Source organism: Brachyhypopomus gauderio, chromosome 8 (assembly GCF_052324685.1).
Source record: "Brachyhypopomus gauderio isolate BG-103 chromosome 8, BGAUD_0.2, whole genome shotgun sequence".
Taxonomy (NCBI): Eukaryota; Metazoa; Chordata; class Actinopteri; order Gymnotiformes; family Hypopomidae; genus Brachyhypopomus; species Brachyhypopomus gauderio.
The window spans coordinates 21742180-21767697 of NC_135218.1; the positions used below are offsets into that span (position 1 = coordinate 21742180).

Consider the following 25518-nt stretch of genomic DNA (forward strand, 5'->3'; position numbering starts at 1 on the left):
TCACTCACCACTATTGTGATATCTGACCATGGGGCACAAAACATCACATGGCATTCGTCACACATCATGCAGAAGGGGTCAGACAGGAATTGTTGTAACGCTGTTTCCTGTTAGCTGTTGTAACATATCTTGCTTAAAAGCGCAACAGCTGGGTATGAGGAGGTTTTGGACACGCGTCACCAGGCAGGATGAGGAAGCTGAGAGCAGATTGCAGGGGCCCTGCCCTGCCTCAAAGGTAGCAGAAGAAAATGAAGATTTTCTCCAAGTATTAAAAAATGAGCAAACTTACGCAGGCTTAGTTTTTTGTACTCCGCGATTGCATGTTAATACTTGGCTAATGCTTTGGAAAAGGACACCCAAGTAGGTGTGAAGGACAATCTTTCACATCGTTTCTGTCAGCTCCCTTTATTTTTCTGAGTACTGCACATGTTATTGATTTATGATTTTAACAAATTTTAGCATTATTGCCATTTAGAGTATTATTTCAATATATTAAAAAATGTTTTGCACTTGGCTCTAAAACTGCTATGTATTACAAATAATAAAATAGAATGCATTCTTTTCTCATTCATTCTTGGTGTATTCATGAAACTACATGGCCCTCTTGGAGGTCTGTGTGAGCTACTTACTGGGTCTGGGCAGGTATTGATCAATCACTATAAAATAATTCAAATTCATTTGGCTCATTCGAAAACATTTCAACTAACCACACTCCAGGCATACACAATACAGACATATGGAACCCCAAACAAAACGTTTACTGTCTGTGGGGAGCTGTTTATTTAAAACTTCGGGATAGATGGAAAGAAACAAGCCTTGTAATGATACAGTGGCAGTTCTGTACAGGTGCATAGCACTTTGCCTGACAGGAAGGATGGGGTTCACAAACCCCTGTAAGCCTCTGGTAGCAGCTCTTTCACTATTAGGATATTAGGGGCCCACTGAAGCATGCAGACACGTTCTCAGATAGACTCAGGGGCTGTGTAGCACAGGGATAGATTGCCAAGCTCCTAAGACTTCTGGGAGACGTAGTCTTCCAGATTTGAGAGGGCTGACTTAAGGATTAATGACTTAAGTTAATGGCTTTCTGCAAGATCTATGACGTGCACGCTATATAGAAAAGCAGCCCACAAGTAATGGCTTGTAAATCAGCAAATCTGAAGTCTTTGAACAGCACTCCTGTCTTCATTGCTTTGGTCATTACAGCATCTCTATGGGCAGCGCTATCTTTGGCCCAGCCCCTTAATTTACATAGGCAATCCAATGCTCCCCTTTCCTGCAGTTTCACACTGAAACAATAAATATTCTTTATTCACACTATCATATTTACACTGTTCATTTTGTTACGGTTTCATAATTGTGCATATTTCCACTCAATATGTCCTCCAAAAATCAAAAATAGAATGACAGAAGGAGAATTATTAATGTATTAGCATGATGTGAGCATGTTTAATACAAAACCAAACACGGTCACACATATTCATCTATCAGCATGTGAGAGAGAAGCTGAATAAATAAGTGAATAAATGACTGAGAAACTAGGAGGTAGCCAGAGAGAGAGAGAGTCTGTGTGTGTGTGTGTGTGTGTGTGTGTGTGTGTGTGTGTAGAAGCAGGAGTGTTTTAAATGTTTCTGCAGGTGTTGGTGGATCATCGGGTTCTGACTAGCAGGCGGTACACAGTGAAGCCTAACACAGCAAAGAGTGCAGCCCCAACACTGGCCCTCAGCCACACAGCAGAGTTCCTCAGGTCCACCTGGGCCATATGTCTGTGAGAGAGAGAGAAAGAGAGAGAGAGAGAGAACATTAACTTAAGGTATTAGATCGGATGAGTTGAGCTGATGTTCTAATACATCAGTGTTTGAGTCTTTGTGTGGAGGTAATGAAGCATGTTTAAAATGCTACAATTAACAAGGGTAATTAAAGCAGTGTGAAGATGCCCATGTTCTGTATGTGCAAATTTGAAAGTGTATTTTTGTAAACCTGAGAACAACAAGTCACTTAAGCTCACTCGAGGAAGGTGAGTGAATACTTTTGGCAATATAGTGTATACACACACACACACACACACACACACACACACCTCACAAAAACAGGGATATTTGGCTTTTGGTAAAATGTATGGAAACTTTTGGTGAAATTTATGAAAAATGTAAAATGTTCACGCTATGATTATTTTATATCATGAAAGTAGGGCAATGGTGAAGTATGTAATTTCTTCATCACAAACATTTTATTGAAACCCACAGTGGTGGGTATGCCAGAACAAAACATGTCAATGTCTCAATAAATTGTCATGTACCCTTAACCATCAATTACAGTTTGACAACATCATCTCATGATGTTCACAAGTCATCTGTTGAGGCATAGCATCCCACTCTTCCTGAAGGGTGAATCGAGTTAGTTAAGTTGCCATATTGTCAATTGTGATTTGCACCCCGATCGAAATTACTTCTCCGCATTTACCCATCACATACACACTAGTGATGTCTAGGGAGCTGTGATGCACACATGCCCGGAGTGGTGGGCAGACCCAGCCCAGCGCCCGGGGGAGCAGTTGGGGTTAAATGCCTTTCTCAAGGGAACTTCAGTCATGTCCTCAGGCCTGGGAATTGAACCCTCGACCCTCCGGTCACAAGACCACGACTGCCCCAATTGAGGTTCTGGGGTACAGAGTTACGAGCCTCTACATGGCGACTCAGCTGATCCCAAAGGTTTTCTATGGGATTCAGGTCTGGATAAAGTGCAGGTCACTCCATTTGAGGAACCCCAGTCTCCAGCAGCCGTTCCCTAACTATGCAACCTCCATGAGCTGAAGCATGGTCATCCATGGAGATGAAATTAGTCCTATGTTGTTCATGCAGAGGCACAATTACTGAATGAATGATGCTACTTAAGGTTGTATGGACTTGACTAGACACATCTGCCCACACTGTAACACCACCACCACTAAAGGCTCATTTGGTGACAACAGTTTGAACCCAAAGCTACAAGAAGCAATTGGTCTAATATTACTCTTACCCTAGATCAGGCATGTAAAACTCAATTGCACCGGGGGCCAAAACTCAAAGCACACATTAGGTCTGAACTTCTTCGTTAACTCTTCAACTCTCTGTAGCTTCTGGTCTACATTAAGGTTTTCCAGCTTGTCCTGATGTTTTTCTAAGTGCAGTCTTAGACTAAGTTCCTTAATTACAGCCACATTAGCTCCACAAATAAGACACACAGGGATTTACAGGAAATACATGTTGTCGGGAAGTGAAGAAGTCAGAGGGAGGGAAACCCAGCCAGCAATCACCATAACGGTGACTAAGCTCTAAGTTGGAACCCAGGTGCATTCTGGGCAACATGAATGCACCGCCCCCTAATTACCAACTTTAGCGCTACAACACGACGCCACAATATACTCTGCCTCCCATCGGTTTTCAAAGGCTCTGTTTTCAGAATCAACTTTTCTTTGCGCCATTGTTAATGGCTTTGACATTACAATAGTGTTGCATACAGTAACAGACGTTTGATTTGAATGATGCGGAAATGTTCCCAGCATCATGAATGTATCATTCGGCAAGGCAACTGTTGTCGGGCCATTAATAACAATAATAATAATAGATCAAATGATCTCGCAGGCCGGATATAATTGGTATTACGGGCCGGATATGGTCTGTGGGCCTTGAGTTAGACACCTGGTTTTTAAGTAACACCTAAATCTACTCCAAAAAGCTTAGGTGTCACTATCGATTCTGATCTTTCATTTAACACATTCATATGCAATGTCATTAAGGCTGCCTTTCTCCATTTACGTAATATTGCCAAGCTGAGACATATACTTGTCTAAATGACTTTCCAGTCACTCAGGGTGTGCCACAAGGTTCTGTTCTTGGTCCCTTGTTATTTATCTTATACATACTTCCCCTTGGCAATATTATCTGTTCCTTTAGTCTTAATTATCACTTCTACGCTGACGACACTCAGATCTACCTCGATTTCAAATCAACAGATTCCTTCCATATTGCTGTCCTGCATCCAGGAGATAACACACTGGCTAAGCTGCAATTTGAATGAATGAAAGAATGAATGTTTCAATTTATATAGCGCCTTTCAGGATACCCAAGGCGCTTTACAATTGTTAACACAGCTACGTCTAAGACAACCAATCATACACCGGCGAGAAGCGGCAGCCAATTGCACACAGCTTACTCTCTACCGGGATCCACAGCCCCCTGGGGGACTGAATGGGGTGCAGGAAGGGGAGAGAGTGGACAGACCCTAGTGGCAGAGCACCATCCACCACTGGGCATACAAGCACACACACACTCAGACAACAACTTGTTTTTATTGAACAGAGAGAGACACAGACACACACTCAGGGAGAATTTGTCAGGGACTGCCAATTTACCTAACCTCCATGTTTTTTTGGACTGTGGGAGGAAATCGGAGACACCGGGGGAAACCCACGCAGACACAGGGAGAACATGGAAACTCCACTCAGACATGGACTTGAACCCAAGACCCCAGTGCTGAGAGGCAAACGTGCTAACCACAAAGCCACTGTGCTGCCCAGTTTCCTTAAACTTAAAAAATAAAAAAATAAAAAATTTCCTTAAACTCAATGCATCAAAAACAGAATTCATAGTTATCGACACCAAGTCAGCCATCACTGCCTTTTCTGAATGCAGTCTACTTGTTGATGACACCTCAGTCAACCTGTTGCCTACTGTGCATAATTTAGGTGTTCTGTTTGACTCCTGTCTCATATTTGTACCACACATCAATTCTGTCTGCAAGTCTGCCTTTCTCCATCTCCAGAACATTGCTCGGCTTCGGCCCATACTCTCACCTTCAGCTGCTGAAACCCTGGTCCATGCTTTCATCACTCCTAGATTGGATTATTGTAACTCACTGCTCTATGGTCTACCAGCGAAAACACTTCGCCCTCTTCAGTACATTCAAAATTCTGCAGCCAGTGTCCTTGTGTCAGCTAAAAAAATTGAACATATCACTCCAATCCTCCATAAACTTCACTGGCTCCCGATCTCAGAACGCATCCGCTACAAAATCCTCTTAATGACTTTTAAAGCCCTGCATGGCCTCGCACCTGTCTACCTCTCCAACCTGTTGCACCCTCACGTTCCATCGCTTCAGCTCAGGTCCTCTAACTCAGGTCTTTTAACCATCCCAACACTCAGACTCTCCACTATGGGTGGCAGATCTTTCAGTGTTGCTGCCCCCACTCTCTGGAACTCTCTACCTTCCTCTGTTCGCTCCTCTGCCTCTCTTCCTATTTTCAAAGCTCAGCTAAAGACCTTCCTGTTCTTTCATTATTTCCACTCTCGCTGATACTCCCTAACTCTCCTCTCTTATATACGACCATGTTCACGTAAAGCGACCTTGGGTTTGTGAAAGGCACTATATAAAATAAACATTATTATTATATTATATATTTCCTTATCATATGCAGATGCAGTCCACACTTTTGTCTCATCTAGATTGAACTACTGTAACAGTCTTTTAATTGGATGCTGTAAACAGTCCTTAAAGAAACTCCAACTCGTACTGAATGCTGCAGCCAGAGTCCTAACTAGGGCTAGAAAATTCAATTGCATTCGTTCTCTCTTGGTGTTGCACTGGCCTCTGGCTAAATATCGAATTGATTTAAAAATCCTTCTATTGGCATAAAACATTAAATGGTCTTGCCTCACAATATCTTCACACAATGAGTGAAGTCATTGCATACTATAACCCATAACCTTAGTTCTGAAAATTAGCAAAACTACAGCCAGAGGCAGAACATTCTCTTTTAAAGCCCCTCAGTTATGGAACAGCCCCAATCCAAGATTTTGACACAGTTCCTGACACAGGTACACTGAAGACTCACTTATTTAATGAAGCCTTCAGTTAATATACTACATATGAATGTGTGGAGCTTGTGGGCCCCCAGTCATTGAGGCCTCTAGTATTCTGAGATGTTGATTCTGTCATCCAGCCATGTCATGTGATCACTTCTAGTTATGACAATGATTTGGGTGGAAAGCAATGGCTCAGTGAGCCCTCATGACTGTGGTCACCTCCAGGCTCCTCCCTTTAGTTATGCTGCAATAGAAAAGCCTGCTGGAGCTACATGATAATCACTGGCACGTGTGTTATATTATATATGGATGTTTAAATTGATGTTTACATACTTAACCTGTTTTATGTATCCTGGCTTCTACAAAGACAATTCCATAAAAGCACCTAGAAAATAGTCTGGCTTACAAGTGGGTGCATTTCTGGAGTTGTGTGGCATTCATCATCCAGATGTGCAGGGCACTCTTCACAATGAAGTGGTCATCAGTGTGATATTTGGTCCACTCCAGTGCCTTTCAGTGAATTTTCCAGTCTCTCTGTAGGTGTCTCAATTCAGGGGCTGCAGCCCACGAAGTGCGCATTTGTAGGCTGGTTACGTCACTGCGCCGCGCCGAGGCTGTCCCAATTCGTGGGCTCCTTCTTATGCGGCCGACGAATGTAGCCTTCAAAACCCCGAAAACGAAGGATGCATCTGAGTATCCTTCGCGTCCCACCATATCCCAGGAGTCATTGCTCTATGAACAATAAACAGGCGGAGTCTAGTGTACGGGCCGAAGAATTCGTTTTTAAATGTCGGTATTTTTTAAATATGGACATTTATACTGCAGTGAGATGCTAAATAACATGCCAGTTATTAATGATATTGCAGGTAAACATGTGCTTTGAGTATTTACTAAAGAGTAACGTTTATAAAAATACATTGAATTTTGTTATGAAGTTATACTTCCCGCCAAACATGTGAATACATGTTCAACGCATTTTCTTTTAGGCATTTGTGGGTGATGTGATATTTGTCGGACAGCTCGCTAAACACGTATGTAACGTATGTAACGGGGCAGAGTGTGGTCACGCAAACATGCGTCTTGCGAAGACTAGACTGTCTCATTTAACAGCCGTGAGATGGAGCCTACCTGGCCTTCGAAGTGTGTGGCCACCGTGGGCTGCGGTCTACGCGGTCTACATAGGCTGCAGCCCCTGAATTGAGATGCAGCCTGTATCTCTGTTGCAAATAGCTGATGACACTAAGCTCAGTGACCACTTCCGTCTGAGAACTTCCTGTCTGTAGCCTCGCAATGGCGAGTTACTGTTGGTCAATTGTTAGCTCTCATCTTGATCTCATGATGTCCAAATCCATGAGGAGCAGGACTATTTAAATACCAAATGCAATTGAACCAGGAAATGTTTTGGTCGATTCATGGATCAAACACCTGTTGTAAATTTTGCTGTTACGCTCCTTGTTAGAGAGTAGCATGAGGAAAAAAGTACATTCAAACGTTTAGAGAAGGCCATATTACGTTCACCTGTAAAGATTAGAGTCCATTTTAGGTTCATCCTGACAGCCAAATATCCTTTTGTGAGTAGCGTGTATATATATATATATATATATATATATATATATATATATATATATATATATATATATATATATATATATATATATATATATATATATCCAGTATATGAGCTGTGTTGATTTGTATTCAGCTGGGACATTAGGTATGAGACAAAGACATGCAGAATGAAGACGAGCTGTTCTGCAGTTCTTCCTCATGATGCTCACAGGCTGAGACAACCTCACTGCCTCAACAGCTACAGTCTCCTATCAGACATGCTCCCTGAAACAGGAATAACTACCATAACGATTACCAGTCCTTCTAAAAACATGAACAATAAAGACGTTCTCCAAAAACGGTAAGAACTTTGGTTGAGATTAGATGGAACTGGCACTCTGAGGCTGACTGAGGGAAACGGAAAACAAAAGATGACTAAAATAAAACACAAGAAGACAAGAAGAATGAAAATGTAGAAGAGACGGAAGGTGAAGGCGAGTGCAGGTGTAGAGTCAAAAGCCAGAAGAGGAACCTGCTGAAGACGGCAGCGTGGAGTTTAGCTTTGACCGTGTGCAGGAGCTCCGAATTCAGGAAGTTCTGACAGAGACAGAAGGTGCACCTGTTACAGGTGCACATACAGCGGAGACGTGCGTGACTGCGGAGAGAAACGCACACACACAAACACACATTGACGGGTACGCACACACAGGGAAATCAGGCTCTGCTCGATTACAGCACTGTAAGTGTTAAACCAAGATGTAGTGGATTACATGAAAAGTGAAAGAGCTTTTTAGAATAGAATAGAATAGTACATGCCTTATTAATTAATGCCTTATTGATTAATCCCACAATTAATCCCAGACAATTATGTTTTTTTTTTCGTGTGTGTGTGTGTTCATGTTCGAGGCACACTCACGGGTAGGTCGCCATGGTCGTGAGCTTCACAAAGACATCTTTGGTGGGGGGTCCCGCCGTGTTGCAGGTGAAGGTCTGAGGGGGGGGCATCTTATGACGGCGGCAGAACTCCACGGGGCTGACGCAGTACTGCTGGCCCTCCTCGGGCAGGTCGGCCTTGGCCGCCACCACCATGCACGGCACCTTACCGTCCTCGAAGCACTGCTGCAGACAGAGGACAGAGCGCACACCGCCACATAAGGAATCCACCTTTCACTCCTCTTGCCCCAATTGCTTTCTCAGTGTGGGTTACGTCTAGCCCAGAGGAAAGCAGGATATTTGTATTCTGTTTACATAGGAGGAAAGTTATCGTGAAAATTATTTGGAATTTGATGGTGTACATACAGCAAAACACGATTTGGAAGGAGACTTAGAGCAAAGTTGTGTGTGTGTGAGAGAGAGAGAAAGAGAGTGTTAGTGTGTGTGTGTGTGTGTGTGTGTGTGTGTGTGTGTGTGTGTGTGTGTGTGTGTGTGTGTGTGTGTGTGTGTGTGTGTGTGTGTGTGTGTGTGTGTGTGTGTGCAAGCAAAAAAGAGACGGGTACCTTAAAGACCTGAGCACAGTACTCAAAGGAGCATGGGTTGCTGACGTCATAGATCAGACACGCAACGTCACAGGACAGATCAGACTCTGACATGCAGTCAAAATCCGAGAAAATTTCATGGAGCTGCAGAGAAGGTAGATAGTAGTTTTTTTTTTCTTTCATTGCTCATATTACTGCACAGAGAAATAAAAGCTTGTGAATCTCTAAACCTCAGCAGCACATTCACTAAAAAGGATACATTTTACATAAGATAAATGTAAGATAAATGAGCATTATATATACACAAACACACACACACACACACACACACACACACACTCACCAGCAGGTATTTCTCTTGGCCATATACATGGGCAGTGTTGATGGAGTAGAGGGACTTGTGTTCCTCTCTAATAGACTTTTGACGCTGTGGGAGATACAAATAGACTTTTGAAACTGTTGGTTTACAGTCACCTTGCATACTAACCCAACATCCTGGAGGTTTTAATGCACAAATAAACAGGCTGCTCTGCATTTACAATTGTGTGTGTGTGTGTGTGTGTGTGTGTGTGTGTGTAGGAGAGTGAGGGAAAAAGCACCACACAAATACCATGAGATTGCGGCCTAGCAGGGCCTGTAAGAAACCACTTTTGCCACTGCCGGGGCCTCCAAACACATTGCAGAGGAACACACTGCGCTGGGTCTGTCTCTTCTGCAGGTCCAGGGCCTTAGCACGTGTTACTGAGAACACACACACACACACACCCACAATTACAATCCCAGACAGCTCCCACACTTACTTGTGTTATATATATATATATATATAATATATACAGATTATGTATTATATATATAATAGGGGAGGGGACCAAAGTGATGGAGAAGTGGTTGGGTATGTGGGCGAGCAGCTCCTTGAAACTATCACTTTAACAAGGGTTGACTTGTGACCTATACCCTATTTGAGTGCCTACCTCAAAGCCAAAGTTCTAGCCTGAATAACCATTTCTGCACTGGCCACATTTATACTCGAGGTTGACAGCAGAAACCCAGCTTTAGGGACTAATACTACTACTACACTGGTACTAGACTAGTGTGTGGGAACTAGGTTTTGAGCCTAGCATTTTTGTTTCCAGTCGAGAGATTAATAAAACTTCCCTCCTCGATATGTTCTAATAAGACGGCTCTCCGCCTCATTACAAAACCCGCTTAAGGCCACAGATAAACAGCAACACTGACACTGACACTAACTGGTGATTTTTCATTTGTATTACTTGGTCCACATGTTTTCATTTGGTAACGTAAAAATATTTATTTTATTTGGAGGTCTATGAAAAGAAAGGTTTGTTTTGTAACCTAGGGCACACTTTATGTTTATATTTGTACTCGAGGGTGACAGCAGAAACCCAGCTTTAGGGTCTACTACTACTACTACTACTACTACTACTGCTAATACTACTACTACTACTACTACTACTACTACTACTACTTCTAATGCTAATACTACTCCTCGCAGATCATTCCCCAAAGGACATGCACGTACACACCTATGGTGTTCTAGCCCTTTAAGAGACTCTGGGGGAGAGAGGCGCTTACACGCGACGTGTTTACCAGGCTTGTAGTGTGGGGGAACTAGGTTTCGAGTTTAGCGTTGTTTCCAGTCGAGAGATTAATAAAATTTCCCTCCTCGGTATGTTCTAATAAGACGGCTCTCCGCCTCATTACAAAACCCGATTCAGGCCACATATAAACAGCAACATTGGCTGCGTTGAGTTTATACGCTGACAATATAAAACTGGTGATTTTTCATTTGTATTACCTGGTGCACTTGTTTTCATTTGGAAACGAAACATATTTATCCATTTTATTCAGAGGTCTATGAAAAGAAAATGTATGTTCTATAACCTAGGGTACGTAACATGTAAGAAAAAAGTTGAACAAACAAGTTTCTGCACACTGTCATTTGTAATACTTAGAAGGAAAAGCTGAATCAGCCGGACAATGGCAGTCGTGTGTCTCTAAATCGTACGAGACAGACGAGAGATGACCGAGATACTCGGAGTGAGTCAAAGCCAGTCACATAGCTAATTAATAGCCCCAGTTAATAGCCTCTCCTTCACTATATGAGCCTTAACAAAAGGAATCTGGAGCTGATCTAGACCATGATGAAGAAATTGATATAACTCGTGCAATTAACACAGACCAAGTCAACGTTGTTCTCCCATCTACCAAATTCTTCAGGACAAATATGCAAATGTGACGACACCTTGTGGTTTCGTAACATACGAACATGGATTATATTTTGATACGATTTTAACAACGTGAATTACACTGGTTAGTCGTGCATCTACTTAAACTGGAAGGAAGGAACCAGATCCGACAGTCGATGTTAACGACAGAATGAGTTTACACTGATTAAAAGACGCATGACCACAGTCCACAATTCAAATCAGCTGTGATGTACTGCATTAGGTGGGGGTTTGGTTGCTGAAAGCGGCTTCGAGAAGCAGATGCATTAATACTATAATACTCAACATACTTTACTGCCATAACAAAGAATGTGTGTTTTACTGTCAAAAGATTGAGCACGACTGAGAATAATAATGCAGTAATAATATACAAATAAAACAACAATACAACATTATATAGTTTTATATATAGAGAAAATTGAGATTAAACCAAGTTGCTGTAATTACATCTGGTGTAATGTAGCTACAATTATACGCATCTTCCACGGCTAGAACGCTTGAAGTTCTTGATATTGAGCCAAAATAAGGTGTCACAGTTAACTATTTATTAACTATTTAATAAATATGTATTTATTAACTATATTGTAAACTATATTTTAAAAGTATCTAAACTGATGCCTTCAGTTTCACTCGCTCAGCACCATTTCGCAGTCACACATCTGAAAAAGCTGAAAAAAAAACAAGCTAAAAAAAACAAGCTCTCCCCCTTCGTGAGAAATAGTAACCAATACCATACAGAGGGAAAGATTGACTTACCGCAACCGAGAAGATTAATTTTTGCAAGTGTAAACAACAATTGTGGTATAATTTCCCCATCATATTGTGTTAGTTTTTCGTGTTGGTGAGCAGGGATGGTTTTAGCTAAACAAAAGTTAACCTTCGCTAAAGATCTTTGTTGTCAATTGATTACTGCTTTGAACACTTTTTTAAAAATAAGATGACGTTAACTCTATTCAGAATAAATGCTTATTTCCAGTGGATGATACACGTATATATTTTACTCGTGGTGTTGAACTGCATTTCATAGGTTATGTACCTGTACGCATACAGTGACAAAGTTTATCTTGTAAGATAAATCGGTATCTTACAAGAAACCGAATGCACCTTTATTTCTTTCAATCCTAATTTATTCTGGTTTTATTTTAATCTCATAACATATGTGGGTTAGAACCTTAGAGCAGGTTAACACGGAACACATATATTAGCCTATAAGCCTTCATAAAACTGAAGCGAGAACAAGCGCGTCCTGGCTCTGATTGGTTGGTTTGATTCAGGCGCTGGGGTTTCTGAATCCAGTATGAGGAACACAAAGTGCGAATATTAAGTGAACTATTCTAAATAAAATGCTAATGCTAAAACAACTAACAGCCAGGCTTCATGAAGCCTATCATAGTTTAGTTGCACAGAAATGCTCGTTACAGGTGCGTCACCGCCGACAACTTGTGAAATCGGTAGTATAATGTGAAGTTACGGTGGCTGAGAAGACCCATCACACTGCAAAAGAAAATCACTGTGCAAATCATCAAAGCAAATTCATCAAACTGACAGGTATGCTGCATTTCAGAAACACTGCAAAACCAGTCACAACACAACAGAAGTGTTTCTATACGAATAATTTTATGCAGGGACTACCAAGTGAAAAGTGATTACCATGATTTTATCACAGGTAAACTAAATTTTGTAATGTCCCAAAACAATTCCACAAAATGGACAAAACATAAACTTGTAAGAAGACAAAGGTGCTTAGTCAAAAACAAGTTTTATTATATAGCATCTCATTATGTTGAATGGGATTGTAAATTAGTAATGATCTTTAATCGTAGGCATGGTACTAGCTTCCATTGCTACGCAGATGATACTCAGTTGTATATTTATCTTCTAATCCAGATGATATCACTACAACTCTCAAGATTGAGAACTGCGTCCAGGACATTAAAAATTGGATGGCATCTAATTTTCTTCAACTAAATTCTGACAAGCCTGAGGTGCTGATTCTTGGGCCTAAAGCTGCTAGATGCAATTGGGCTGATATTCCCCTTACCCTAGATGGTTTTTCAGTAACACCTAAATCTACTCCAAAAAGTTTAGGTGTCCCTATTGATTCTGATCTTTCATTTGACGGACATGTATGCAATGTCACTAAGGCTGCCTTTTTCCATTTACGTAATATCGCCAAGCTGAGACACTTACTTTCATTAGCTGACGCAGAGAAACTGGTCCATGCTTTTGTCTCGTCGAGATTGGACTACCGTAATAGTCTTCTAATTGGATGCTCTAAACAGTCCATAAAGAAGCTACAACTTGTACAAAAAGCTGCAGTTAGAGTCCTAACTAAGGCTAGGAAATTCGATCATATTAGTCCCACTTTTGCCGCATTACACTGGCTTCCGATTAAATATCGCATTGAATTTAAAGTCCTTCTGTTAACCTATAAGGCGTTAAATGTTCTTGCCCCACAATATCTGAGTGAACTCATTGCTTACTACAACCCATCTCACCCTTTGCGCTCCCAAAATGCTGGATTTCTCCTAGTTCCAAAAATTTGTAAGACTACAGCCGGAGGCAGAGCTTTCTCCTTTAAAGCCCCCCAATTATGGAATAGCCTTCCAGCTCCAATCCGAGATTCTGACACAGTTCCAATCTTTAAATCTGGACTTAAGACTCACCTATTTAATCAAGCCTTCAGCTAATATTCCCCTTGTAATGTGTAGGGGCTTGGGGGCCCCCAGACGTTGAGATTTCTGGTAATCTGAGATGTTGATGCTGTCATCCAGCTGTGTCATGGCATCACTCAATTTGTGACAATGACTTGACTGGAAAGCAATGTCTCAGTGAGCCCTCATGCCTGTGGTCACCTCTGAACCCCTCCCTTTAGTTATGCTGCTATAGATTAGCCTGTCGCAGCCACATGCTCATCACTGGCACGTGAGCTATGTACATTTAAATCAGTGGTGGTTTAAATTCATGTCCACTCAGTCTGTATTTCTATCTTCTTGCATGCCTCCACCCAAGACGATTGGATACAGGCACCTGCAGGCACCTGGGGGATGGTCTGGCTTGCCGGTGGATGTGCTGATGCCGGGGTTGGATGAGGCGTTGCCACGAGGGGTCGTGCTGATGCTGGCCCGCCTGAGGCCCACCGCCTGCACCGAGGGGACTGAGGCTGCTTGGCCGGGGAACAGGAGCCTGGACTGTTGCTGTAGAACTTTGAAACCACCCTGCGACCACGGACTTGTGTTAACGGGCCGCCCAATGGAGGATGGGTTCCCTTTTGAGTCTTGGTCCTCCCGAGGTTTCTTCCTAATCCCCACCCTATAGGGAGTTTTTCCTCGCCACTGTCGACTGTGGCTTGCTCATTAGGGATCTGGACCCATACGATTGTAAAGCTGCTTTGTGACAACATGTGTTGTGAAAAGCGCTATATAAATAAATTTGAATTGACTTGACTAATCATAGGTATTTAGAAAGAAACTAGGTTGCATTGATTTGGATCGTCACATCTGGCTCCTTCCCCACCTGTCAATCTTAGGTTTTGTTTTGCCCCTTCAGTCTGTCATTTCCTTGTTTTGTTTCTCCATGTTGTTCTGTTTTGGTTTTTCCAAGTTTGCCATACCCCTGTCATTTGTGTCCCCACCCTTCGTTTTTGTGTTCAGCTGTTTCTTTTCTTGTTCCTCATTTAGTCAGAGTATTTAATCCCTGTGTTTGGTCCTTTGGTTTTGTTGGTTATTATAAATACTGTGACTGATGATTGTGATTTGTATCTCGCCTTAATGATGATTGTACTGTGTTCATGTTTCAGTTTATAAGTCTATGTCTGCTTTGTTCAATGTGTCTGTACTTAGTTTTATATGGTTACTGTTGGTTTTTTAAATTTGTTTGTTCTTTGTGTTTTTGTTGGGTTTTGTAGACTCCCATGGGTCTTCTCGGCCACCATAAGTTCACATTAGACTACCAAGTTCACAGGTTGGCAGTGCTGATGCACCTTCCAAAGAGTGTTTAGCTTTTGTTGCAGTTCCTCAAACATCTACTGGCGTGCATTCACTGCAGCCAAACTGCTACACTCGTACCCACATTTCTCAGATTCTATCATTTGGAATTTTTAAGAGAACCATAGAGACATGTTTACACATTGTTAACATAGCCGTAAATATCCACAAGAGTTGTAACTTTAATAACTATTATGGCATTTGTACAAATTTTTCCATTTACAATGCCTTTTACTTAGACTAAACCACTCACACACACACACACACACACACACACACACACACACACACACACGCACGCACGCACACGCACGCATGCACGCAGACACGCACGCACACAGACACGCACACATTTAAAATACATCCAAGCACATTCAGATGTTTACCTCACAGCAAAGGGTGGCTTTTAGAAACATTATCAGCAATAATGTGTTTTTTTTTTTTACATACTTTTTACTCCTATATCACTTCCAGTGAAGCAACAGCACCATCAAGTGGACATCCTTAATCCCTAACAGCACTGTTGTAGCACAGACCTTTTATTTACACTTGGTTTCCAGGCAAGAGGTGTGTGGCCACAGGCTCACCTGTGATAGCAACAGCCTGGGACTCCTGCTCCGCGACAATAGAGTAACCAAGGTAACCCAGGTACTCCAGGCACCTCTGAACATCCAGATATGTAGTCAACCTGTGTACAAATAGAGGCACAATCTGTATGTGCTTAGTCTGTAATACCCTAACACTGATTCATAAATCACACACACACACACACACACACACACACACACACACACACACACACACACACACACAGGTCAGACACATACTGTCATTTACTGTCCTATGCATTAAAGGTGGAACTCACGTCCATTGGGAGAGGAACCCCTGGTAGGTTATCCATCCCAACTCATTGGTGCAGACAGTGTTGTTAACATCCGGGCCCCATGGCATGTAGGGAAATACGTCAAACAGGTCCTTCACCTCTTCTGAAGACAAAGCAGTGTCTCTGTCCTGCAAAACGATTCCAGGTCACACGTCAGCTGTGCCAACTTGTGCATGAAGATGAACACACAGGGATTATAGGGCAGACAGTGCAGGCACCTGTACAACAGAAAGTGATTATGCTTTTTTACAATGGGTGCCATCACAAAGAAGTTTTACAGAGAAGACAGGTCCAGGTCCACCTGCCCCATGAGCAACCCACAGGGGGCAGTGGCCCTGGACCCAGAGAACCTAGAGAGGAACAGAGGATCAGATAACCTTCTGCCTCTGGTCAACATCAGCTATCAGACCATCACCAGACATTGAACAAAGCTTCTTTTGATCCTACATTCTACAGAGAGCATTCATACAGTTGAGTGAAATGAAATTCAGATGGGAAAAGAAGCTCAAATTAAAATATATCAGTAGCAAAGAAGATAAATGTGGATTTTATTTATGTACTTACATACAATCGTTGTCAAAGTCTAAAATAATTGCTTGCAAAAGTCAGAGTTCAGAGAGCACGAACAGTATACACACACCCAAACCAGATGCATGCCTTGGTTCACATGTAAAAGTGTAATTCAGTTGTAGATGCCCTCTCAAACTTAAAAATGTGTTATAAACAAACCATGCTCTGGATAATAACTATGAAATATATTTTAAAAATCCACTCTGTGTTTATGCATGCAATTTTGGCAAAGGAGTGCAGGAACCCTAACTCTTTTACCCTAATCGAACCCTAATTCTTTTACCCTAATTGAATAGCTCAGAGCCACTGATACCTTGTCGTGTTTCTCGAAGACGCCCTGCAGGAAAAGTGAGGCATTGTGGTTCAGCTCTGTGCTGCAGTCTGGAGGTATCTTTAAACTGCAGGAACACAAGAAGACATGGGATTGAATGTGGATTAGCAGACTAGAATAGCTGGATTACTGAATAGTTTCTATGGAAAAATGACAATAAGTGCATATGGTATGATGGCTATGGGGATGGGAAGTTCTGGAATTTAAGTTTTCAATTAGTTCATAGATTACAGACGATGCACTGCATATGTGATGCACTGCAAATGTGAATAATGTATTTAATGTGAATAATGTATTTTCATAAATGAATATAGCACTTACATTTGCACAACATTGCAATATTTAGTTTTTCAAGTGATGTTCTCAAGTGTCACCTCATCTGGCTAACAATTATGCTCATTATTGCTTAAATATCACACCATTTTCCTGACAGTCATCTTTCAGTCTATGCAACAACAAAAAATCCATAAGACTAAATGACTTGTCCATGATGAGAAGTTTTTTACCAGTTGTCACAGTATAGCCCCTGATCACTTCAGGTGTGTCTATGTGCTTACGTTCATCCATATATGGCCGTTTCTGGGTGTATCTTTGTATGAGTGTTCATCTGTGTCGTTAGTGTTGTTCGCGTTATTCGTCACACCTGTCTCTCGTTTTGTCCGCATCATGTGTTGAACTTGTTCCTAGTTAGCACAATTAGTATTTAATCGTATGTGTTGTCATCGTTCTTTGTTGGTCTTTGTTTGCCTTGGTGTGATGTGTGTGCGATTTATGTGCGTTTCAAAAATAAAAAAAACAAAACTAAGCAACACTCTCTGCCTGGCTTCCTGCTTTAAGCCTCATGTGACACCAGTTCAAGTTACACTTTGCATAGACCTCACTATACTATGCATTGAGTAGGGAATGGCCCTGAATAACTTATATCACTACTCTACCATATATTGTAGCCATTGTACACTTGGGTCAGAGGGTGGGGGACTCAGGGAGGCACAAACCAAAGAGGCTGGCTCACTGGTCACATGTTTACGGGGCGGGACTCAAGGGGGAAGTGGTCAGAAAGCGGACGACCATGAGAGAAACACCAGAGGGAAGCGGACTGTGGGTGTGGCAGGACTCACGGGGGGAAGAGGTAGTCTTGATGCAGCTCCAGGTCGTCATCATAACCAAAGTGACGAAGGACCGCCCATGTGGTCTCGTGCCGCCCCCTCTGGATGAAGAGCGTGTGCAGAAAAAGGAATCCTGGGAAGAAAAATGCACTTGAAAAACAATAGCAACTACATGTACAATGAGATCCGTATGATGTTACCACATCTCGTATTTCAATCAATGTGATGTCCGCTTATTGGGTCCAAGGTTCAGAGTCCCTCAAATGTAGTGTTCAGAAACAGTGAGGTCATAGCTGTCACACTTTCACCCTTCTTTTTACTGTCAGCCAAGTCACTGTGAATACACACTGTGTGTATTTAACGTGAATACACACTGTGTGTATTTAACATATGTAGACATAACTATGGTTATGCGCTATAGGCAGTGAGTTGCTGTAAAGAAGAGTTCCCCACTTGTGTAATATCATCATGTAAAAATAAATAAATTAATTAAATAATAATAAAAAAAGTCAGGATACTGATCCCCGGTCAGCATTTTTACAAACTGAAGCTGTTCTTATACAGTACAGGTTTACGTGAGACAGCAAAATATACAACTTCCTAACACACAAAGGCTCACTAACAGATTTAGAATTATTCAAGTATTCCTTCCTATAACAATCCTACACCTCACCCGCGCGGGTGTTAGGTGTCATGGTGATGTGAAGTGAGTGGTGTGATTTCCACCTCTCACCCTGTAGTGTCAGGCCCTCCTCACGCACTCCATCTGCTGTGTTCTTCCTCACGACGCTTTTCACATCCTCCAGAGCCTGGGGAGCGAGTGGGGTGTTGAAGCACACTCTCTGGAGACAGGACGTCGATCAGTCCAAACAATCAAACCAATCAATCAATCAATCACATGTTGATGAATGAGCTCATTTTGAGTCTGGCAAATCTAGTGACACTCTAAGGCAGGTTTGGCTCCTCAGTAAAAAATATCAATACATTCAAATTTTCATACCTGAAAGAAGTTGAGCTCATTGTCATTGAGAATTCCATCATTGTCCAGATCAGACACCTTGAAGATGCGTTTGAGAGCTTTTACACAAGAAGGCTTCATCTGTACGAGATAAAAACTCTACCTTTTAGATAAAATGCTTTTTAAATAGAATGTATATTGTCATTAAAAATGTGCATGAATAATCAAAATAAAATGTAGCATAACTAAATTACATACTGACGTAATTTAGTTATGCTACATAAGTTAAGAGTTAACATGAGTTATGCTACAGATTGTACCTCTTTCTGTTCAAGGCAGTACAGTGGACCTGTGGGGTGGAGGACAGCTTTCTGCGCATAGTAGAACAGTTCAGAGATGTTCTTCAGGTTCTTTGCTGAGCACTAACAACGTCCCCAACATCCCCCAAAAAAAGATACAAGAAACAAGGCAGAATTACAGAAGAAACTAGATTAGGAGTCATTTTCACTACTGTGGTTTACATATATACACTTTTTGAGACTGAGAGTGTTCGTTCCACTGTGATTACAAGGGCGTTCTGTGTACTGAGTATGTGAAAGTATAGATGATTTAAGAACATTTAAGCACCACTGGGAAAACAGAAGAGTGCAGCAGGCTTGTTTCAGCACCTTGGACAGCTCATAGACTCTTAAAACTCTACTGGCTAACTTCTGCAAGAACAAATGTTCACAAAGGTGCACAAATGTTGCATATGCTCGCAAAGCATAAGAGAATTCCGAGAACTACTAGAGAACTACTGTATGATATGTTCTGCAAAGAGCAAGACCAGATTAAACCCTAGCAGAACTGTATCACTAACTCATCAGAGAATCTCCTACTGGCCAAATCACTATCACTATATCTTGATTTTGGAAGACTCTGACTAAACTGTGATTGGGCAAAATGGACCAAGTCTGTTGCGAATGCATCTCAAAATATATCAGACCCCTTAGAGCTCCCAGTTCAGGTAATGAACAAGAGGCCCTACAAACAACATCCTCCACATGTTTAAGCATAAGCCTCCTCATCAGCTCCTCCCTGCCTTAGAAACTACTGATTACTGATTTATTGACCAACACAGCCAATCAGTCAGGGCAAAATATTAAGATATCTGGGTAAGCAGTTTGCTATGCGGTTTACCAGTTTCTTTACAAAAATGCTAAACTGATCTTTACAGAAACTCAAAGTTGGAAGACAGTAGATTTATGGGCACATATTGTGACAATTGTAAAGCTGCTTTGTGAAAACGTGTTGTAAAAAGCACTATATAAATAAATTTGACTTTGACTTTGACATACACCAGAGTGAAAATGTCAACAGTCAGACCGACTCGTGTTATCCAGCAGGGAACACGCAGAAGGACTTGTACCTCCACGCAGGTCTCGATCTCTGTGTACTTGTTCATGATGGGCAGGATGGTGTCCATGCTACTGTGCTCCACCAGGTCGGACTTATTACCCACTAAGATCAAAGGCACTCTTTTACACACACACACACACACACACACACACACACACACACACACACACACACACACACATAGATACACTGTTCAAATAATCTCATGTAAAGCTGTGTGTGACTTTATTCTGAATGTTTCACCAGACATGAGCGCCATGCTCCCCACAATTATGCATCACAGGCGGTGATCACACAAAGACAATGACAGGGAAAGTGAAGAGTGGCGATGGAGACGAAGGCATGGAGAGGGCGACAGAGAGAGGGCGACAGAGTCAGTGGGAGAGAGAGGGCGACAGATCACGGTCCATTTTTAAAATTTTATTCCCACAGCATGTCATATCTCCAACCACCACACTGATCACCGACCCATGCACCTACCTGCTGTCTTTATCCGTCCTCTCGTTGATGAGAGGAATCCAGTGGCTGGTCACCTGGGATGGGGGAGACACCACCATGGGTTCAGACCATGATGAAAGCATCTTTCTTACCATCTATAATCAGGAACTGCTGCCAAATGTGTATGGATGGCAAAGGAGATTTCAGAGTAGAATGTACTCCAACCTAAAATTTAAAAATGTAAACGTTATCATTGCACAGTTATCATTGCATAGACACTTTTAGATATTTCTGTAAGACCAACAACTTACAGGAGAACAGGGGGCAGACATACTCTTCAAATGCATTACTGTTTTACTTTTTGTTATTTTATTTTCTTATATTACAACCAAAAATCAGATCTTCAGGGTATAAAATCCACTCAATCCACTTTGACCAAAACTGATCTAATGTTCTTCTGTACAGTAAAAGAGGAGAGGACGAGTCTTATTATATATCCTGTATTACGTGCAGTTCATCATTACTAGGTGGTTCTTGCAGGTAACTGATTTTCTTCTAGCTGCTTTTTGCTAGCTACTATAAGACCTGTCCTATCATTGCTGTTAGTGAATCATTATCACAATTAAAAGGGAATAATAATTTATATTTCTATAGATCTTTCTAAAGATCCCTTAAGAGTTACCTTTCTAAAAACAGCCTCTAAATTTCTATGAATAACCTTCCAGTAAAAAGTGAGAATCTTGCATCCACAAAAACACTGCAGGGAGTTGCTTTAGTTTAGCTAGATTGTCTCCAGCAAACTGAGCTGTTGTCTTTCTGATGTTTTGTAAGACTGAACAAATGCATCATGATCTTTTAAGAGAATTCCTTTCATACAGTTGATTAGGTGGATTTTCATTGCAACTTGCATATTCTATGCCAATCATTTTCCATAATACGATTATTTCTCTCCTACGGGGACATCATCTAGGGTGGACATAATACAATATGAAATCTTTTGTCTATTTTGTTCAAGAGCAAGTTGGAGTCAATTTAACAGCTTAGATGAATTTTGCAAAGGACATAATTGTTTCGGTCACATCTCCAATGCAATATTAACCCAAGGATTATTCTTGCACATTGTATTATTCCACAGATCCACTATATGTAATCCCGGATGCTAACGGCACCCTGTGCAGAGACAATATCTCAACTTCTGTCCATTTTGCTGAACACACTGGTTTGCACCATCTGCCAAGAGGCTTTAATTGAGCTGCACAGATGTAATCAAATAAACATTGAGCAGTCTTTCCTTTTCCTTTGTTAATAGTAGCGTTCTATCTAAGGCCTTTTAATTGAGATATAGGGAAAAATATTAATAATTTATAAATAATTTTACTGCATGGCTGCTCAGTTTTGGTCATGAATGTCTGGATATGAGCAAAGTTTAGATTTACTTAGTAAAGCTGAAGCAAGTTTGTCTGAATGATGACATTGCCAAATTGAATTGGACGAAATGGGACTCTGGTGCTTCAGGCCTGGTGTTAGGCACCACCATATTAGCATATTAACATGCACACATGTGATTCAAACTCAGTCCTGCTGACAACCTATACATCTCTAATGCGAGGAACCATAGATTTTTTTAAAAGGCGTGGCCACAGCTCACCTTCTCAATTGACTTTGTGTTGTTAACAGAGTAAACGATGCATATGACACTAGCCTGCAAGAAGGAACGGTCAGATGCAAATTACCAGCAAAATCTACACCATGAAACAAGTATCGCTATCCAATCAGTGGTGCTGATCTTACCTTTGATATCTCCTGGTACAGCTGTTCATCTGTCTGTTCTGCCTCTGTGTGGATTTAAAAATAGCACAACTAACCTTTACTGCTGGGTAAAACCGAAAGGGAGTACGGAGTAGCTTTGTGAACAGATAATGTAACATTAAGTGCTATTGATCTGGAGTTTCACTACCTGAGTAGTCTACTATGTGTGTAGGAACTCTCTCTGGGGTGACATCAGCAGGTATGGTTATCTCCTCAACCTTGTACGGAACCTACACAGATGCACACAACTGTGTCATCTTTAGAACCGTCTACTTGCCAAATGCACTAGTGGAGAAAAAAATATTAAAAGATGAAAAATGAACAGTCCTCCTACCACATCGGGGAACTCCTCACTGACCAGAGACATGATCAGGGATGTCTTCCCTACTTTGGCTGTTACACACACACACACACACATACAGACACACACATAAACACACACACAGCTGTTCAAGTTACCGAAACCATTACAGTAATACACGATCTTCAAAATGAGTAATGTCAGATAAGGTCAGTGCACTACCACCCTGCAGAGTTCAGCTCCAGCACACCTGCTTCTGATATTGAGCTGCTACAGACCCCCTTAATCAAGCATAGATCTCCATTACAAGGCTACACATCTGGGATTCTGTCAGGACCCCAGACACATGATCTTTTTTCATTTTACCTGATCTTAATGAAAACCACATCCAGTTCACTTAAATTTAGACCAGTGCTGTTCTAACAGTAAGTGGTCAAACAGAAGACTTGCTTCACAAAGTTTAAAGCAACATTCTCAGAAATGGATTACGCCTGTCGGACCAATAGTGAATAACCATTGCAATGTTTTTAAATCTATGTTTGGGCTTAATCTGGGTTTGGATAACTGGTCCTAAGACTTTAAGTGTGTTTAAAGGTTAGTTTTAATCTTAATAGTCGGCCGTGCAGGTCTAAAGTTTTTACATGTTTAAAATGTTGGTTTGTGAAGGAGTTAAGTCATACCAGCATCTGACCATACTATAGAGAGGTCCAATAAACATTCATTTCACTAAATATTCATTTATTTGAAAAAGCTGTATGTGCAACAGATGCGTTTTATTTAAAAGAAGAAATATTTGAACTCAGAAGCAGATTTGAACTCAGACCACATTATTTAACACGCTTTACTGTTAGCACAGTAGAAGGTAAAGTACAAGGCAAATCTTAGCTTTGCAATGCAAAATTAGTTGCTATGACATTGAAAACCTACTGTAACACTTTGTGCCACATACAGTTTGCTCGAAGACGTTAGTGTTCACGTAATCGCAAAACTACCTGGTCAGTCCTCCGCCTCTAGGTGGGATATGGACACGTTTCAGGTGTTAAATGAATGCAATCTGCATAAGTTTCAGTGTTTGTCATGTTTATGTTGCTGTAATGGTGTTTCGAGATGTAGATTTCTTAAGTGGAATCAAAATGAACAACCGCGTTTAAATCGAGAAGCTTCTTCCAGTAGCGGAACTTTTGATAAACAGTTTTGTTATTACCATTTTCACACGCAATCTCCATATCCTTTCTGTATAATTAATAGATTTATCATCCTGTAAATTTCATGAACCCTGACGCTATACGGTAAATTAGGAAAACTGAGTCACATCTACATATGACTAGTCTAGACAGACACCCTGCACAACACCGCAAATAACAATTCGAACTAATCAGTTGGCTATACAAAATATTGCAATTTACGAAAACGCAAATATTTTGTTTAAAGACAACCACTTTCAAGCGATAACTACCACTACAACCATCAGACATGCTGCAGTACATAAAGAAGACTCACGTTCTCCGACAAGTAAAATCCTGACGTCCTTTCGCATCTTTCCCAGTTCCGATATAAGATTTTAGAAATCTACGAACAGGGCGCATTTAAACTGTCACGCAGGTAACGCAACTGCCTGTGATGTTGAGTTATCAGGCAGGCGCATCAGCCGGGCTCACCATCCCCACCTCCTGCTCAGAGGTGACCTACATTAACTCACTCTGTTTAACCGATGCATCGCCTCGTTTGTCTTTGGGATCAAATACTATTGTAATTTTCTAACAAATAACGTGGGACAACCACGGTTAAGGTCGTCCTTCTGCCCGTCGGTATATCCCGCACACTCCAGTGCTAAGACACAGCAGTCGCAAGTTGCTGTCAACGTAGTGCAGTGCACGCCTCCTCCCTCCTGACCGCCAACGTAGCGACGGGTCGTGCACGGAGACAATTCAGACACCGCAGAACGAAAACGTGAAGCAGCTTTCCAAGAAACCTGATCCCTCAAAAAAATATTAACATGCAATGTTTATTGTGTGAAAGTCGTTAATGTAAACACAAAGGTTTTCAACGGCCATTTCAAATATGAGGTTTAATGTTTGAGAATAGCATGCGTAGGTTTCTCTTTACATAAAGTGTGTTTTATGCATATGTATAGATTGAAAATATGTACATATGAAAAGATCTTGAGTCTGACAAGATCTTGAGTGATGGTGAGGTAGAGACACTGAGACATGCACCAATAATTAGAATGGCATTGCTTATGTGAGATTTACATACATTTACAGTCTAGAAGACAAAACAGCAGGTATCATATATCAACAGTATGGCCTATTTTTATCAATAGTTATGATTATATATTTTCTTTCTATGCCTAGTGGAGTTTGTTTTTTTTTAAAGCCATATTAATTTGGAATCCAAAAATATACATGTGCATGACCAGAAACACAAGGCATTTCTCTGCTGGGTCGCAAACAGCCAGAACACGGGTGTAACCACAGCCCCACCTCTCCACCCGACATGGTCCAGAAAGCCACCCGTCTGTTCCCCATGTCCAACAGAACCCTGTCCTCACTGGGGCTGTGCTGTCGGAGACTCATCTCCACGCAATGCACTTGCGTGAAGCACTTGCGTGAGGCACTTGCGTGAG

General features: G+C 41.4%; 1 protein-coding gene across 5 annotated transcripts; it reads right to left on the minus strand.

The window, feature by feature from the left end:
* Nucleotides 1-756: 756 nt before the first annotated feature.
* Nucleotides 757-24771, minus strand: rhot1b (ras homolog family member T1). Of its 5 annotated transcripts, none has more exons than XM_077015432.1 (20): nt 24393-24771; nt 22926-22984; nt 22740-22821; nt 22574-22617; nt 22431-22484; nt 20825-20877; nt 20355-20463; nt 19267-19368; nt 18989-19087; nt 18722-18797; nt 18001-18121; nt 16865-16949; nt 15964-16109; nt 15686-15786; nt 9477-9607; nt 9210-9293; nt 8888-9010; nt 8308-8510; nt 7924-8046; nt 757-1766 (listed from the first exon to the last, which is right to left on the minus strand). In XM_077015432.1, exons 1-20 carry the CDS (start codon nt 24427-24429, stop codon nt 1649-1651), a joined length of 1950 nt encoding a protein of 649 aa, XP_076871547.1. In that variant the 5' UTR covers nt 24430-24771; the 3' UTR covers nt 757-1648. The 5 variants fall into 5 exon arrangements, with proteins under 5 accessions (XP_076871547.1, XP_076871546.1, XP_076871548.1 ...); XM_077015431.1 differs by having other exon boundaries at nt 18722-18830; XM_077015433.1 differs by lacking the exon at nt 22431-22484 and having other exon boundaries at nt 18722-18830.
* Nucleotides 24772-25518: the final 747 nt, after the last annotated feature.